This window comes from Lissotriton helveticus, chromosome 3_1 (assembly GCF_964261635.1).
Source record: "Lissotriton helveticus chromosome 3_1, aLisHel1.1, whole genome shotgun sequence".
NCBI classification, from domain to species: domain Eukaryota; kingdom Metazoa; phylum Chordata; class Amphibia; order Caudata; family Salamandridae; genus Lissotriton; species Lissotriton helveticus.
In genome coordinates, this window is record NC_136061.1 from 1,040,042,373 (window position 1) to 1,040,058,752 (window position 16,380).

The 16,380-nt window shown below is 48.7% G+C and overlaps 1 protein-coding gene across 1 annotated transcript in view; it reads right to left on the reverse strand.

Moving 5' to 3' along the window:
• The window catches only part of GORASP2 (golgi reassembly stacking protein 2), a 160,978-nt gene that overhangs the window by 38,365 nt on the left and 106,233 nt on the right, over window positions 1–16,380 (reverse strand). The window contains exon 8 of the mRNA XM_078681586.1: window positions 285–341. Within this exon, the coding sequence (XP_078537712.1) occupies window positions 285–341 (57 nt within the window). The remainder of the gene's footprint in view (window positions 1–284; window positions 342–16,380) is intronic.

The following is a 16,380-nucleotide window of genomic DNA, read 5'->3' on the forward strand; positions in this document are numbered from 1 at the left end:
GAAAAGGCTAAAGTAAGGTCTAAGATCTGTCACACCATGTGCTAAAAGAAAATGAACAAGTGGGGTTCTGGAGGAGCTGGTCTCCTGCTATGGCTGCCTTACTAGATCTGTAAAGGCAAAGCATCACGTTATTGACAAGTCTAAAGATTTTCCATCCAAAAATACCTAAAGGCTATTTAGATTCTGTCATTCGTGAAAATTCACAAAATACAGTTCATGCAGTCTCCTGTGTGGTTGGTGGCAACAGTATTTTATGAAAAACCTACAAAGTAATATCTTCTTACCGGTCAGAGTGGTTGCTGGATTAAGTGGAGATGGTAATAATGGTACAGTTGGGACGCCTAAAACAAAATTCACAATATGTAAGAGGGTTAGGAAACATCATATGCTTTGCTGAGAAAAACCTAATAACTGTTGCATTCATGCCAAAAACAAATATTACATGCATCTGCCAGTAGCAATGTTTTATCATAATGAAAGGAACATTGTAGGAGGTACGAATCCAGGAGTCTGCTGTTACAATTGTTGACCATACAATGTTTTGTCATACTGATGGGATGTCAACATGACAACTGTAATAAAAACAAATGTAATGTATTGTAAACGCGTTCCAGAGGTGCCGTACCTAGGTATGTCACTATACAGGCAAAACTTATCTATAGTCTTCTACTCAATCCACAAATTCACCTCCATCACCAGCTCAAGGGAACTTTAGTACATGTTCCTGTACCATCCATTTAAAAAACAAAACAAAAAAAACCCCTCTTTTTTGCTTTTTTAAACACATGCAGCAGACAATATGGTACGATTCTAGTGTATGAGGATACATAGTATAGATCTCATTGTTTCACTTGAACACATTGACAAGCAACTGTATCAACATTTTCATATGTGCAGCTACACAAAGACTTCAGCTCAGGCAGCTCCATCCCAAAGCTCTTGTGACACAGGGAAGCTACTGATGTGTGGATTAGGGCCAACAGGTACCCAGAGTGTGACCTTCAATCTATTGAAGAATTTATGTGGGATGGTCAGTGGGAATAGGGCCTTGGGAGGGGCGGCCGACCAGCGGGGGTTTAGCTTTTGGCTGGTGGCAGTGGGGTGTGTGCCTTTAGTTTTAGCCTTTAGTTGTTTTGTCCTCTGGTAGAGCTCCGTTTGTTTTGTGGTGTGGCCTGGGGCAGGGACGATTTATATTGCTTCTTTAGCCTTGGGCTGCTAATTGGGGCTTCGCGGTCGCGTGCTGGGGCAGAGGTGTTTGGAGCGCGCATTTCATCCTACCTGGCCAGTGGTCGTGAGGGAGTCGCGCGGTGTTTTCTGCAGCCAGAGTGTCGGAGCGCCTGTGACTCCTGCAATGTTAGCTTGTGAGGACCCCAGAGTGGTGGAGGCCTTCCGCCTCCTCGAAGAAGCGGGCCGCACTGATATCCTGCGGCCCGGTCTGAAGGTAAGGCTGCCGCGGCGCGCGATGCCACACCGGCAGTCATGGCAGTGGAACCGCCCTGTGTGCGGCGGTGGTTGGGGGCGGGGGTGAGCCCAAGGGGAGGAAGAGGGTGTGCGGCGCGGGCACGTTTCTGGTGAAGCGGGAACGAGGGGGTGGGGGCGGCGGGGAGCAGCGCGGCGCCCCCAGATTCTGTTTGTAGCAGGGGCTGAGGTGGCACTTCGAGGGGCAGCGGGAGGCTGGTCGCAGGAGGCGGGGTGGTGCCTGGTGGCGGGGGCGGGGCCCAAAAGGAGGGGCCAAGTCGAGTGAACAGGAGCAGGTAGGAGGGGATGCCCACTATTGATAGAGGATTCGGACAATGAAGGGGGGGAGGGGGAGAGGGAGGGTGTGACAGAGGTGGGTGCGGGGGTGCGCTGGGGGGGCTGGGGTTTCGGGAGTGTTTGGGGGTGGGGGTGGACTGGGGCACCGGGAGGGGCGTGGTCGGTGCGGCGGGAGTTGGAATCGTTGGTGTGGAGCGGGGGGAGAAGGAAGGGGACGGTTGGGGGCATGGGGGCGGGAAAACAGAGGGGAGTGGGGGTGTGGCGGGACGCTTCGGCATTCGGCAGGGGTGGGGGGAGTCGAGGGGGACACAGGGGTTTTTGGAGGGTGGTGAGGTCATTTTAACCCCGGCATGCTGGACTCCACCTATTTTTCTCGACAGGAGCAGATGGTGAGGTGCTCAGGAGAGCAGCATACGGCTCCAACCCACCGGGAGGATGGGCCGGCTCTGCTTCATGCGGGCAGTCGCGCTTCCACGAGGGACCGGCGATCGAGTCCTACGGGAGGCGGGCGGTAGGTCCCCGCCAGCCCCACCCCGAAGGGTCGATACGGTCGACGGGGGCGGAGGTCCGTTAGTACTGTCGGGACCCCGAGATGGACGTGGAGGAGCGGAGAAGGGAGAGTGTTGACTTGGAGGTGCTGTTGCGCAACTGCAAGGAGAAGGCGGGGCTTAGTACGCTGGAACCCCTGGAGGGCGACAGGTGGCCTGATGTGGATCTGGAGGGGCCTCAGCTAGATTACGATGAGGACATCACGGAGGAGGGGGAAATTAAGGAGGGGCGAGGCGGGGGGAAGGGAGTAATGTTGTTGCTAGTGCTTTGCAGGCCCCGTGGAGTTGCCGAGCAGAAGAGTAGCGGCCCCCCTGCTCCACTGGTTAGGTGGCGGGATCCGGGGCAGATGCTGACCTTGACACCAGGTAAGGATGGTGGCGGAGCGGATCGGATGGGGCCCACCGGAGGGCGGTGTCTGTGGGCACGGTTGCAAAGGGGGCAGAAGAAGGGGTGCGGCTTAGTAAAGGACAAGGGGTGGGCCTGGACGCAGCGAGCGTTGGTGGGGCCGGGGTCGCTAAGCCGGACGGAGAGGGTAAAGGGGGTGATGGTGGGAAGGAGAGCCACGACATACCGGAACGGAAGCTGCCCTATATGGGCGTCACTAAGCCCCTGGGGGAGCACTTGTCCTTGGCCACCAAGGAGAAGATTTGGATGGGGGATTATGTAGACATCTTGAAGCTCTTACATCGTGAGCTGACGGCGAAGGAAGTGTCGAAGGAGGAGGAGCAGGAACTGGCGAAGCGGCCGAAGGTGCCTCTGACCATAGAAAACTGGTCAGCTGTGTTTTTGATCTTCGTCAGCATGTATTGTGAGAAGTACCCGGAGCGGGCGGTCGCACTTTTCTAATATATGGACGTGATCCAAAGGGCGCAGGTCACATATGGGGGCTACACGTGGTCTCACTATGACAAGGAGTTCCGGGCACGATTGGCGGGAGACACGGACGCGAAGTGGGGTGAGATCGATGCAGACTTGTACCACCAGACGATGGGGGGAGCGAAGTTTGGTAGGACCATCTACACGGCCAGTGGTCTGTTGCTGGCGAATCGGCCCTGTCAGGCCCAACCCACCCGTGGAGGGGTGGGACAGGGTGGAGCTGCCACGAACGCTGGGGTCTGAGCGTGTTGGGATTATAACAAGGGCATGTGTGGCAGACAGTATTTCTGATTTCGACACGAATGCTGTAAGTACGAGAAGCGCCACCCGGTGGTATGCTGCTGAGGTATTGGGGGCGGTTCACAGGCTCAGCAGCCCGCAACGGCAGGAGCTCAGCCGGGGCAGAGAAGAAAAAGGGGGGTCAGGGACAATGGGAAAAGGCTCATACGCCGGTTAGGCTGGAGCAGCTGGAGACCCTCCTAGCGTCTTATCCACGGACCGTAGACACTGGCGTTTTGCGCCGGGGGTTCCGTGAGGGTTTCCGTTTGGGGTACGAGGGTCCGCAGATTCCTCGGTGGGCGGAGAATTTGAAATTGGTCAGCGCACACAAGGCGGTGGTGCGGGACAAGTTGCTCAAGGAGGTGCGGGAGGGGCGGATGGTGGGCCTCTTTCGGGGAAGGACCTATCCAGGATATGATTATTTCTCCTATCGGAGTGGTGCCGAAGAAGGAGCCGGGGCAATTTCGTCTGATTCAGCACGTGTCATGGCTGGAGGGAACGTCGGTGAACGATTACATATCGACGGAGCTGTCCTCGGTGTCCTACTAGTCCGTGGATGTGGCACGGCGGTTGGTGGCGGCGGTGGGGGAGGGAGCCCTCATGGCAAAATGTGACATTAAGTCGGCATTCAGGCTTCTGCCTGTCCATCCGGAGGATCACCAGTTGTTGGGGATCCAGTTTGAGGGGGACATATTCGTGGATAAGGCATTGCCCATGGGGTGTTCGATCTCCTGCGCCTTGTTTGAGCGCTTCAGTACCTTCTTGCAGTGGGCTTTTTCCTGGCACCCTGGTAATGAGAAAGTGACGCACTACCTGGATGACTTCTTCTTGGTGGGACTGCCTGGTTCGGCGGACTGCCAGCAGCAGCTGGACGGTTTTACGAAACTCATGGGTTACCTGGGTGTGCCCCTGGCGCCAGAGAAGACGCTGGGTCCCAGTACGGTGCTGTCATTTCTGGGCATAGAGCTCGACTCCGTGGCCATGGAAGCACGCCTGCCGGAGGACAAAAAGGTGCATATGTTGGCATTGGTGGACAGTATGTTGTGGAAGCAGAAGGTGACGGTTCAGGAGGTGCAGGTTCTGAATTTCCCGTGTTTCGTCCTTCGGGCGGGCCGTATATTTTGCAGGCGGCTGGGGCTGGCGCTGTCCGGCCTCACGTTGCCGCATCATCACCGCTGTTTTTCAGCAGGGACGAAAGAGGACCTGCGCATGTGGCGAGCTTCTCTGGAGCGCTTAAATGGTGTGCCCATAGCGCCACCAGAGGACTCGGAATGGGATGTCACCATCTCGTCGGATGTGGCGGGGGTGGGCGGTTTCCGTTTGTACTGGAAGGGCCGGTGGTGTGCGGAGGAATGGCCGTCACATTGGCAAGGCGGTGGACGGAGCATTGCTTTCTTGGAGCTCTTCCCGCTCGTGGTGGCAGTGACGGTGTGGTCGCACGAGTTGGCGCACAAGCGGGTGATCTTTAAAGTGGACAACATGGCAGTGGTGCAGGTCGTTAACAGACAGTCCGCCAGGGACCCGCAGGGGCTTTGATGAGGGTGTTTATTATGAGGTGTTTGGAGCATGATATTTTGTTTCAAGCTCGGCATTTTCCCGGGATGGACAATGACATTGCGGATGCTTTGTCTCGTTCACAGTGGCAGAGGTTCCATGGGCTAGCCACGGAGGCGGACGACCACAAGACGCCGGTGCCACTGGGGCTGTGGTACGTGGGAGAACTCGGGTCATACAGCTTGTAAGAGCATCGGGCTGTTTCTACCTGGAGGACGTACGAACAAGCATGGCGGGAATTTCGGGATGGTGGGGCAGTGCGGCAGGAAGATTGCTGGCTGTGGTGCGAGCAGGTGGTGCAGTTTATGCTGCGAATGATGGACAAGGGGATGTCGAGGGTGACGATTGCTGGCAAATTGGCAGTGGTTGCCTTCATGGGACAGTTGTGGTGGGGATATGCACCGTCCGCGGGGGAAATGGGTGCGCGTTTGTTGGAAGGTTGGGCGCGGGAGAAGGGTGCCAGAGTGTGTAGGCGCCGGCCCATCACTGCGGGTATGCTCGGCACGTTGATCCGGCTTTTGCAGTCAATCTGCCACAATCGGGAGGAGACTGTGCTGTTTTCCACCCACATGTCGTGGATGTATTTTGGGGCATTTCACGTCTCGGAGCTGGTGGGGATCAGAGGGGGGCCTGGGATCTTGTGGGGGGACATAGAACTGAGGACCCGGGAAGTGGGGGTGAGGTTTCGACGCTCTAAGACCGACCAATTGGGTGTGGGGAAGTGGGTCGTGATGGGCCTGGTGGAGACGAGGGCGGTATGCCCGGCGCGTTGGGTTTGGTTGTTGGCATCTGCGCGACAAGTGGGTTCAGGTGAAGTTTTTTGTCGAGACAATCATAGCAGGGTGACAGCGGCTCAGTTGCTGGGGTTCCTGCGGCACGCCCTACGCGCCATGGGTGTGGACCTGAGGGTGTTTGGAACACATTCATTTTGCATTGGGCGGGCACGGATGCGTCACGACAGGGTTGGGGAGGGAGGAACTCATGCGCTTAGGGCATTGGAAGTCGGACTGCTATAAGACGTATATCAGGCTGAGGGGAGTGGGGTTGGAGAACTGCGCTTGTTGGCTTTTTTCTTGTTGCTCACATGTGTGTCTTTACAGGTGCAGAGACGGGGCAGGAAGAGGCTGCCCTGTCTATCCTCATATTGGGTCATTCCTTCGTGAAAAGGGCGGAACGTGCAGAGTGGGAAAAGTACCGGAGTCTGAATCTGGGATTGGATCCAGGGTTGTTTGTGTGCCAGTGGCAAGGACGAGGGGGTATGCGATGGCATGAGCTGTTGCCAGCGTTGAGTAAGGTGGTCAGGAGAGGGGTGTGTCCAGATGTGCTTCTTATACACCTAGGCGAGAATGATTTGGTGCAGTGCAAGGGGCTGGCTTTAGTCAAGCAAATCAAGAGGGATTTGTTGGAAGTGCGGCGCCAGTGGTCAGGCTGCCATGTTATTTGGTCAGAATTGGTACCGAGGCGTATATGGAGAGGAGCGGAAAGGCTGGCGGCTATAGATAGGGCACGCAGGAAGATCAACAGGGAGATGAGGTGTTTTTGTGAGGAGGGTTTAGGTAGGATGGACCATCCAGATCTACGGTACGGGGCAGTGTATTTTTTTCGGGAGGTCGGTGTACACCTATCTCGATATGGGAGGGAGTTGTACATTGTGCAATTGATGGAGGCAGTGGATAAGGCCATAGGTGTATGCCGGTATCCTAAGAGACTAGATTCTAAAGAGGGGGTTGAAAGCCGTTAGGACGACTTTCGAGTGGCGTTTTTACTAAATGTGCAGGGGGAATGTATGAGTTTGGAGTTTACAGTTGGGTAGATATAACAAGTTATATAGTTAGGTAGGTAAGAAAGTTGGAAATTGCAAGTTGTTGTTTATAACTGTTGCAGGAGGGATCCAATTTTAGGGGTGGGGGAGCGGGGTAGGTTAGGAAGTATATATTTAGTAAGGCCTAGTTTTGTTCGGCACAGGCCAAGGGTATGTGTTTGTAAGGTGCACCTGTTTCCAATAAAGCGGCCTTTTACACACCAACAAGCTGGTCTGTGGTATGTGCTGCTTCTTCCCACCCCATTATGGGCCCAATAGGGCCTTGGGAGGGGCGGCCGACCAGCGGGAGGCCTGGCCCTCCAGGGGGATTTTGGCGCGGGAGGGAGGGGGGATGGGGGGGGGCAGCCAGTACTTCAGTTGGGCTGGATGGGCTTTATGGGCTCTTTTTGGGCTGGGTGGGCTGGCCTTGGGCTACCTTTGGGCTAGGGGATTACTTAACCGGACATTTTGGGAAACTGCACACCATTTTGGTGGCAGTGACCCAGCAGCCGGTTGGAGGTGTCCTGGAGGGTTTCGCTTTTTTCCTTCCCTCCAGCCCTTTGTTTCGTTTTCCCCTGGGGAGAGGTGGGGTACTGGGTTGTAGGTTTGTCAGGATGGGTTGTTCCGAGGTGGTCTTGTTGGGACCAGATGCATCGGGGGTTTTATTGTATGGGGGTTTTGTCGCTGGAGCAGTTGCTGGTGTGTTTTCTGTAGGCTTTTGTGTTGGCGTTTTTACTAAATGTGCAGGCGGGAGTTTATGAGTTTGGGGTTTACAGTTGGGTAGATATAAGAAGTTATATAGTTAGGTAGGTAAGAAAGTTGGAAATTGCAAGTTGGTGTTCATAACTGTTGCAGGGGGATCCAATTTTTTTTATATTTAGTGAGGCCTAGTTTTGTTCTGCACAGGCCAAGGGTATGTATTTGTAAGGTGCACCTGTTTCCAATAAAGCGGCCTTTTACACACCAACAAGCTGGTCTGTGGTATGTGCTGCCCCTCCCCACCCCATTATGGGCCCAAATGTTGCAAGACATAAAATTCTGGGGTGGGCAACCATTTTGAATAGTGTGATCCTGTACCATCTATTAAATATGAGTGGGGGCAACGGGATACACAACTTATGACTCTGTTTTGTATGCTTGCCTCAATTACACAATCACTGTACAAAGCAGGAAAATCTGACCAGAATTACTACTAGAAATCCTATATAACCCGGAGAGCACTAGTGAGCACATTTAACCAAAAGGGGGCAGGAGTACTGGAGTAACGTTTCTTCTTGACCCATGTCTGTGTACATTTCTCCTGTTCCCCATGTCTGTGTACCTCACTGTTTCCCTTTTCCGCATGTTGTGTGCTCCACTATCCATGTCTCCCTATCCAAGTGTCTCTGGTTCTTTGCCCAAATGACAGGCTTTCCAAAGTAGTAAATGCTATTTTTTTTTAGCTCTCCTCAGCTGCAATATGGCAAATTATAGGATTCTTCCTTCAGATTGCTTGGGTGTAGGAAGCTGCCTCTGAAAATACTATACCGAAGTAAGGTATAGTATGCACAGAGTCTAGTGGATCCCCAAAGGCTTACAGAGGTAAAAGTAGATAATACCTTACTCTCCATTTGTGGTAGTGTGGGCGAGCAGAAAAGCTTTATCAGAGGGTAGTGTTAAGCATTTTTTGTACGTACTCAGGCAAGAAATGTCACACACTTAAAGACTGAACTCAGACCAATTGTTTGTATTAAAAATAAATCTTTAGTTGTATTTTATTTTTACAACTAAGCAGGACTTGGTATAGGTATATAGAATAGTACTTTTCAAGATAGATTGATCAAAACAAGCAAGCTGGATGAAAATGACTTTCATAACAGCGTTGTAGATTATTTTAAAACAGTAAGAATTTGTAATTTCTTTGTGACTACTTAGAGTACATTTTTGGATTACTTTTTCTACTCCGTGTGACATGTCTAGATATCACACTGGGAAATTTCCTGGATAAAAAGGTAAGTAAAACACTTTTGCAATGCAAAACAATTACTTAGGTTTCCATACAAACACCTCAACACTTAAAAAGTTTTTCAGAGGAAAACAGTCAATGCAATCCTACAGAGAAAAAGGAGGCCAGAGATTTGTAGGTAAGTAAATGGTCTTGAGGGTTGAGTTTCTGGGGTTAGAACAAGGGTTACCCCAGGTTCAAGGATGCACTCAAAAAGCGCCCTCAGCAGCACTAGGGCGGCCGGGTGCAGCGTGCTGAGGCCCAATCTTAGGAGGGCTGTCGGTTGGTGGCTGCTCTCGGGCAAGCCACAGGGTTGAGGGACCAAAGCTCCTAGGGGTTAAGCTCAGGGGAAAGGGGGATCCAAGTTAGCACACAAGGTGCACCCACAACGGCACAGGGCGGCAGGGTGCTGGATAGGATCCTGGTGCCCTGTTTTCAATGGGAGTTCTCCAGGTGGGACACATTGCAGGTTCGGGCAAGAAGGCTGCCTGGAGGCAACCACCAGTTGGAGAGTTAAGTTGGGATGCAGGGGGTTGCCTGGACACCGTCGGTTGGGCCTCCCCAGGCCGTGGGGCATCGGGTGCCGGGGTGTCTTGAGGCGTCTGGTTTCCTTACCAGCTCCAGTCGCGGTGACCTTCCAGATAGAGGCTGCAGGTGTCGTCGGGGTGCTTGAGGTAGGTCAGGAATCACCAGGACCCAGGTCAGGTTCCCTGGGGGTACTTCTTCATGGTGTTGGACCACTCGAACTTGTTCTGTGGGCGTCGGGTGTAGACTCACTGATTTGGCAAGCACCCGACGCCATAGTCCGGTTCTTGAGCACATCAGTTGCTAATAGGAGACAAAGTTTTTGTAGGGAAGGGCTTCCGTGTTCTGTGGGGCTGCTGGCTGCAGGACACGCCAGGATTCCCCTGGAGCATAAATGAGGTCGGGCCAGCCAGTAGGGATAAGGCCAAGGCAGTTGGTGTACTCCTCTTCCTTCAGCACCGCTCTCCGGTCCTTCTTCTTGCTTGTCTGAGGCGACTAGGTTCGGGGTTGCCCCTAAATACTACATTTATGGGCGTTTTAAGTAGGTAAATGGCGGGACCAATGGGTCCCTCCCTTGGGGAGGGTACACCCCCTATTATGCAACCCTCTAATGAGAGGGGGGCATAATCCTCACTCTGGTTGGCTAGGTCCCCTCATCTTCAAGGTGGCGAAGACTGAGGGTTGTGCTTCGCCTCGCCACGCCTCCCCCACCTGAGGGGTGGGGTTAGCAAAGGTGGGCACACCTCTCCTCCTATCTTGGTTTTCCCGCCGATTCTCCCTCCCAAAGTGGGGGTTAGAACCGGTGGGGGCGAGTTGCTGGGAGCAGCAAATGGCTGGGTCAGCTCACAAAGGCGGCAAATCTATGAAGCTTTCCCTTCATAGACCATGCCCATTCTGGGGGAGGAGGCTTGGCACCTCTACCCAAGATATGCTTTGTTTCAGGACTCCGAGAGCGAAAGGCTCTCGACCCAGGGGTCCAGAAACATGTCTGGGGGTGGCAGATGGCGAGCAGCCAGGACAATAGAGTTAGGTCGTTTTTCAGGGGCCATCTCTAAGATGCCCTCTGAGTGCTTTGGCATTAAATCTCACACTGGCATCAGTGTGGGTTTAATGTGCTGAGAAGTTTACTACCACACTTTCCAGAATTCAGTAAGGGCATTATGGTGCTGTGGAGTTCGTAATGACAAACTCCCAGACCATTTACTCCTTATGGCTTTACTGCACTTACAATGTCTAAGAATGGACTTAGACACTGTAGGGGGACAGGGCTCGTGCACCTGTACCCTCACCAGTGGTATAGTGCACTCGGCTAGAAGGGTGTCTTACCTATATCATAGGCTGTAGGCATGGCACACAGGTATGTGTGCCATGTTAACTCTTCACTTTTCTCTGCACCAAAACAAGCATCCTGCAAGGGCAACAAGGGTGGCACAATATGTGCTGCAGTCCTTAGGGGCCTTCCCTGGTCTCAGTGCCCTTGGTACCTATGGTACCTTTTAAAAGGGACTTGCATGTGGCCAGAGAGTTACCAATTGGGGTTGCAAAGACACAGTTTTAGGGAAAGCACATAGACCCTGGGTACATGTTAGCAAGAACCCAGGACACACTTGGGCCAAAGAGCATCAACATCAGGCAAAAAGTGGGGGATAACCATGCAAAAAGGGACACTCTGCTACACTGGGGATAGATTCTACCTATTAAGCTTCACAACTCTCCCATAAAAAACTTGCTTTTTCGCGTTTACGCTCATGTAAGTGAAGCTGCTTCGAGTTAGGAATTTCAAATGGGTGTTCCTGGCTTTGAGAAACAGCAAGTCGAGGCTGAGAATATATGAGAGCAGGAAGTATCCAATGCAAGAGGAGAAGTGCTATCAAGGCAAGGTAACTCCTTATAAAAGGAATGTTGATGGAAGAGTTGGTGATGTTGTCTATTTAATTCACAACTAAGGTCTGATAAGATTAACAGAAGAAATATGCAAACTATTAGCTTTGAATAGAATACTTTAACCAGTCAGAATTATTTTAAAGATGTTTTCAAGAAAATATATGAATACATAAGTTAATTTGATTCACAGCAAAATGTCACCCTGGTGCTAATTACCTACGACAGTCCTCATATTTATTCTTTTGCAGCTTATGAGAGGCTATACTCTGGGTTCTATCAAATAGAACATTTCTGCTTGGGACCGGTTTGTACAAATGAACATTAACTAGTAATGATTTCCCCCTCACCTGGAAGTTCACCCTGAGCTTATTGGACAGTTTCACAGACTTATAAGATCAAATACTTCAGCCCTCTCCCTACTTTACTTCGGGTTGAACGCGGCTTCAAAATGTGATGAAAATCTAAATCAAGCGTTATGCCCTCTTAAACATCTAGACTTTAATACTGGCACTATATACATCATCTGTCCTGCTTGTCCCACGCAGCTGACAATACTTTCAATGGCACTTGATAATCATGAATCCTTGTGATTGGTAATTCTTATGACTCAAGGGCTATTTTCAAGGCTGGGTCTCCTTAGTTAACTTACTTATTATGAACTTGAATACCCCTCTCTCAAGAGTATCACAGAGCCCACCACATGATTTAACTAGCTAAGATTCAATTCCTTAAGGCCTCTCATGCTTCAACCAGGGCCTGTTTCTCTTTTTTATGATTTTTTTTAATGTCACTAGTTAACACTTGGACATTTTTAGCTTTCATCTTAGGCAGGCCTTTGAGTAAGACACTGCAGTAGGTCTATTTTATTTGAGCGGTTTCTTTAAACGTTAACCTCTGAGTAGGCTTACTGCAACCTCTATTTTTGTCCACCTTTGACATGGAGGTATTTCAGTATGAATGGTTGTAACCAATTTTTCCTTTTCCCTTTTTGTTATGTTATGTGGAGGAAAATAACACCATCTTAAGCTAACATGGACATCATGTTCTTGTGCTGCAATAAGGATTTCCAAGAATGCTTCATTTTTCTCCAGCTTTCTACTGAAGATGTATATACGCTATATATTTTCGGTGTGACTCACCCTAATGTCAGTAAAAGGGTTTTCCATAGCCCAACAATAGAATATCGTTAAGGGTGATTTCTTCTTCTCTGCATTGTTTAGTTGGTCTTCTATTTCAATAACAGTAGGAGGTGTAAACACCAGGTTATCTAATATGGCAAACTGTTGCCATTGACCGCCTCATTTCCAGCCTTCATTAAATGCTTGGCCGTTCTAGCTAACAGAATGTGTCTGGAGTAAGACATTTAAATTGCTGTGTACATCTAAAAAAGGAATAGATCAAAGAATCTCGTTGGATGATATTACATAACTTCACTTTCACTCAAATAGAAGTTCTCCTTCAACCTGAATACTTTTCCTGTACAGCAAACATAAGAAAGTTGGGATTTCTATTTCTGGGCTGTATTCTTAAAACATATATACTATGCATTTCCTACAACATCAGTCATGTCTCTGCCAAAGACTTGTATGGCATAAATCGCTGACCTATACAATCATTTCCTTCATTAATTCTTTATATGACCAGACTTACAACACTTTTGTTTTTCAAGTTCATTTGCCGGTGTTTTACATTTGCAGGTTATACTTGTTATGGCTGCAACACAAATAAAAAATTCTAGTTGAACATACTGGTAGGTCTACATATAAAGCCTACACCTTAAGATGGTTGAGTCAACAGAAATGTCATGAGAACCGATAAAGATGTGTCAGGCCATGTGACCTTTGATTAATTTCTCCATCTTTATTGCAAAATATACATCTCTTAGCCTTTACTATCTATTGTGAGGTTTGTCATATATATATATTTTTTTTAACGTGTAAATAAACCCAATGATGACATGCCCACTCCCACACAAAAAAACTGCAAAAGGCATTTAATACTCCAATATTGATACAGTAAAAGTTTATCTAATATGTAGGGTAAAACTAAATGATATTGTCCCAAATCCTCCACATGCATACAAAAAAATCACAGGTGTATTTACTCAGGCCACAACATATGTATTGAGTTATAAATTATTATTATTATTAAATTTAGTTTATAGGTAGCGCAACTAAACCCGTAGGCATCAAGGCTGTGGAAAATGATATTTCTCTTAGGTTATGTCCCATCATACACCCTCTTCAGTCACGTCCCCGAGCCCATCATGCCGGAACACGAGAAATATAGAAACAAAGCAGAAGGTGCACTCTCAAAATTGTATAAATTCTTCTTTATTCCAACTGCTACCGACGCATCCCTGCCAACCCTATTAATAAGGTCAACAGTCTAATTATCAGTAAACTGACTGAGTGGCGAGAGATTTGCCTCATCTCTGAAGATGAGTTTAGGTACTTACGGGTAGACAAACCAAGATACCCATGTATCTATATCTTACCCAAAGTGCATAAGGGGGGTACCTTTCCACCGGGGCGCCCCATAATTTCGGGTATTGGATCAGTTACTGAGAAAATCTCTGAGTTTGTTGACCTTCATTTACAGGGGTATGTTACCAACCTTCCATCATATATCCGTGACAGTTCTGACATTTTAGCCAAATTCAATGGCTTACAATGGTCAGAGGAATTGTCCTTTGTCACATTTGACGTGGAAAGCCTGTACACGTGCATCCACAGCAAATTTGGCATAACTGCGGTACGGTCCTTCCTGGACAAAGAGAGAGCGGAACTATATGATTTTAACGAGATGCTCCTAGAAATGATACAAATTATTCTTGAGAACAACTACTTCTTGTATGATGGCACTTGGTACCACCAAACACGTGGGACAGCAATGGGTTCAAAATTTGCGCCTTCGTACGCTTGTTTATTCATGGGCTGGTACGAGCGCTCCCATGTATGGTGCAACTATGCCTCCCTCTGGACCGATCATATCGTGTTCTGGGGGAGGTATATAGACGACATCATAATTGTTTGGTCCGGTACGGATGAACAATTACAGGCCTTCCATGGTTACCTCAATGATGACAACTGTAATGTTAAATTAACAATGAAGCATGGAAAGGATAGTATTGACTTTCTGGACATCAGGTTTTATATTGATAACAACAGTGTCCAGAGTACACTTTTTAGGAAGGAGACAGCCTGCAATGCGGTACTACGGGCCGACAGCGCTCATCCACAGTCAGTGATCAACAATATCCCCTATGGCGAGATGGTACGGATCCGTAGAAATTGTAGCCAGGAGGATACGTTTATCACCAATATTAAGGAGGCAAACAGTAGATTTCTCAAGAGAGGGTATAAAAAACAAACAGTACAAACAGCGATTGAAAGAGCAATCAAACTTGACAGGCAAAATACCCTCTGTACCAAAAAAAGAAATCCCAAATCAACTAGGAAAAAGGAAGAACCAGTTAGATTTGCTACTCAGTATAATACCCACAGCAAGAAAGTGTACAATATCCTTAGAAAACATTGGGCCATTCTTGGTAACATCAACAGCATATCTAGCATCATCCCAAATCAGCCGCAAGTAACATACCGCAGGGGCAGATCGTTGCGAGACACTTTGTGTAAAAGTTATGTCACAAGTGAAAAAAAGAAAATGTGGTTCCCACCGAAACCCTTGGGCTTTTTCACCTGTGGAACTTGCAACATATGTCCCTTTGGGCGACACAAAACCAGTGAATTCTCACATATTTCATCTAAAAAATACAAGATCAATGCTTTTATCAATTGCAACACACCCTATGTAGTATACATCTTGGGTTGCAGTTGCGACAAAATATATGTTGGCAGCACATCACGCCCATTAAAAAATCGGATTCAGGAACACCGCAGGGCGATTATCAATAAGGACAGTCGCTATCCGGTCAGTACACACTACAATGACCACCACTCAACAGATTCAACCTTTTGGTTTTTGGGAATTGATCACATCCCTCAGGACACCCGGGGTGGGGACCGTGAGTTGGCACTACGACAAAGGGAGGCAAAATGGATTTGTCGCCTTAGGGCCACTCAGACGGGCCATAATACGGATAAGGAACTCCATTTCTTTTTGGAGTAATGCTACATGGACCCATCTTGTGTTGTATGGTGGACATATATGCATACTACCTTAAACTGTAGATGGATGCCATTTATAACATTGATACTAGATGGTAACCCCTTATATATGCTCTTAGCAACCATATGTCCTAATATCTGTGAGGTACATGTTGAGATTTTACGTTACTGTTTTTACCACTGGATAGTTGGTGGACTTCTTTTCTTCCTTTGTCCACCTTCCTCTAATGACGTGAAGGGTTCTTATGAAAATTGACAGTAAAATCAATATATGGAGGCTACTTTTCTCTTTCTCCTCAAAGTTTGTCAGTTGAAAAGGACCTTTCAATAGTTGTGCATCCTTTTATGCATATAGGAGAATGTTCTTCCTATTTTGTATTTGGAACCTTTTATAAAAAAATGGTTCGTAAAACATGCTGTGATTAGTTAGCTGCCTCAATTGTTAATTGGTGATATTTTGGGAGAATGACTGGTTCAAGTGCAGTTCTATACGGAATACCTCTCTAATAAATATGTACTCGGTATATTTTCCAACATACCATTATTCCATTTATTGGTATGTCTCGGAGATGGTGGTTTTAGATGAGAAATCACCGTTCCAAGATGGGGTCTGATGTCGCTGGAGGCAGATTAGGACCCTATCACGTGTTGAGGGTGCGTTGTTTACAATGACGCTTCCTCGCTATTTATATTCGATTCGGAGCATATGTCCTATTTCTTATGCGTAATATGTTCTATTAGGTGCGTTATCCCCTCTCCTTTTCTCGTCCCTTTTCAGCTTAACTTCTCCCTCGTTTTTGCTTTCTTTTATAAGTGATTACTTCATTATGTTAAATATAACTTTTAGTTGAAATGAACACTTAAAGATGGCGCTCATTTGTCGGCTGAGTCCAACCTGGACCGTGTCACGTGCTCAGGGTGCAACTTATCGAGCACACCGGTGTGCCTAATCAGCACATCCCGTTATAAAAACAATGGCACGTATGGGCTCTTTGCAGAACGCCGCGTATGCCGAGAGCTGGATGTCCGATACCCTATCACAG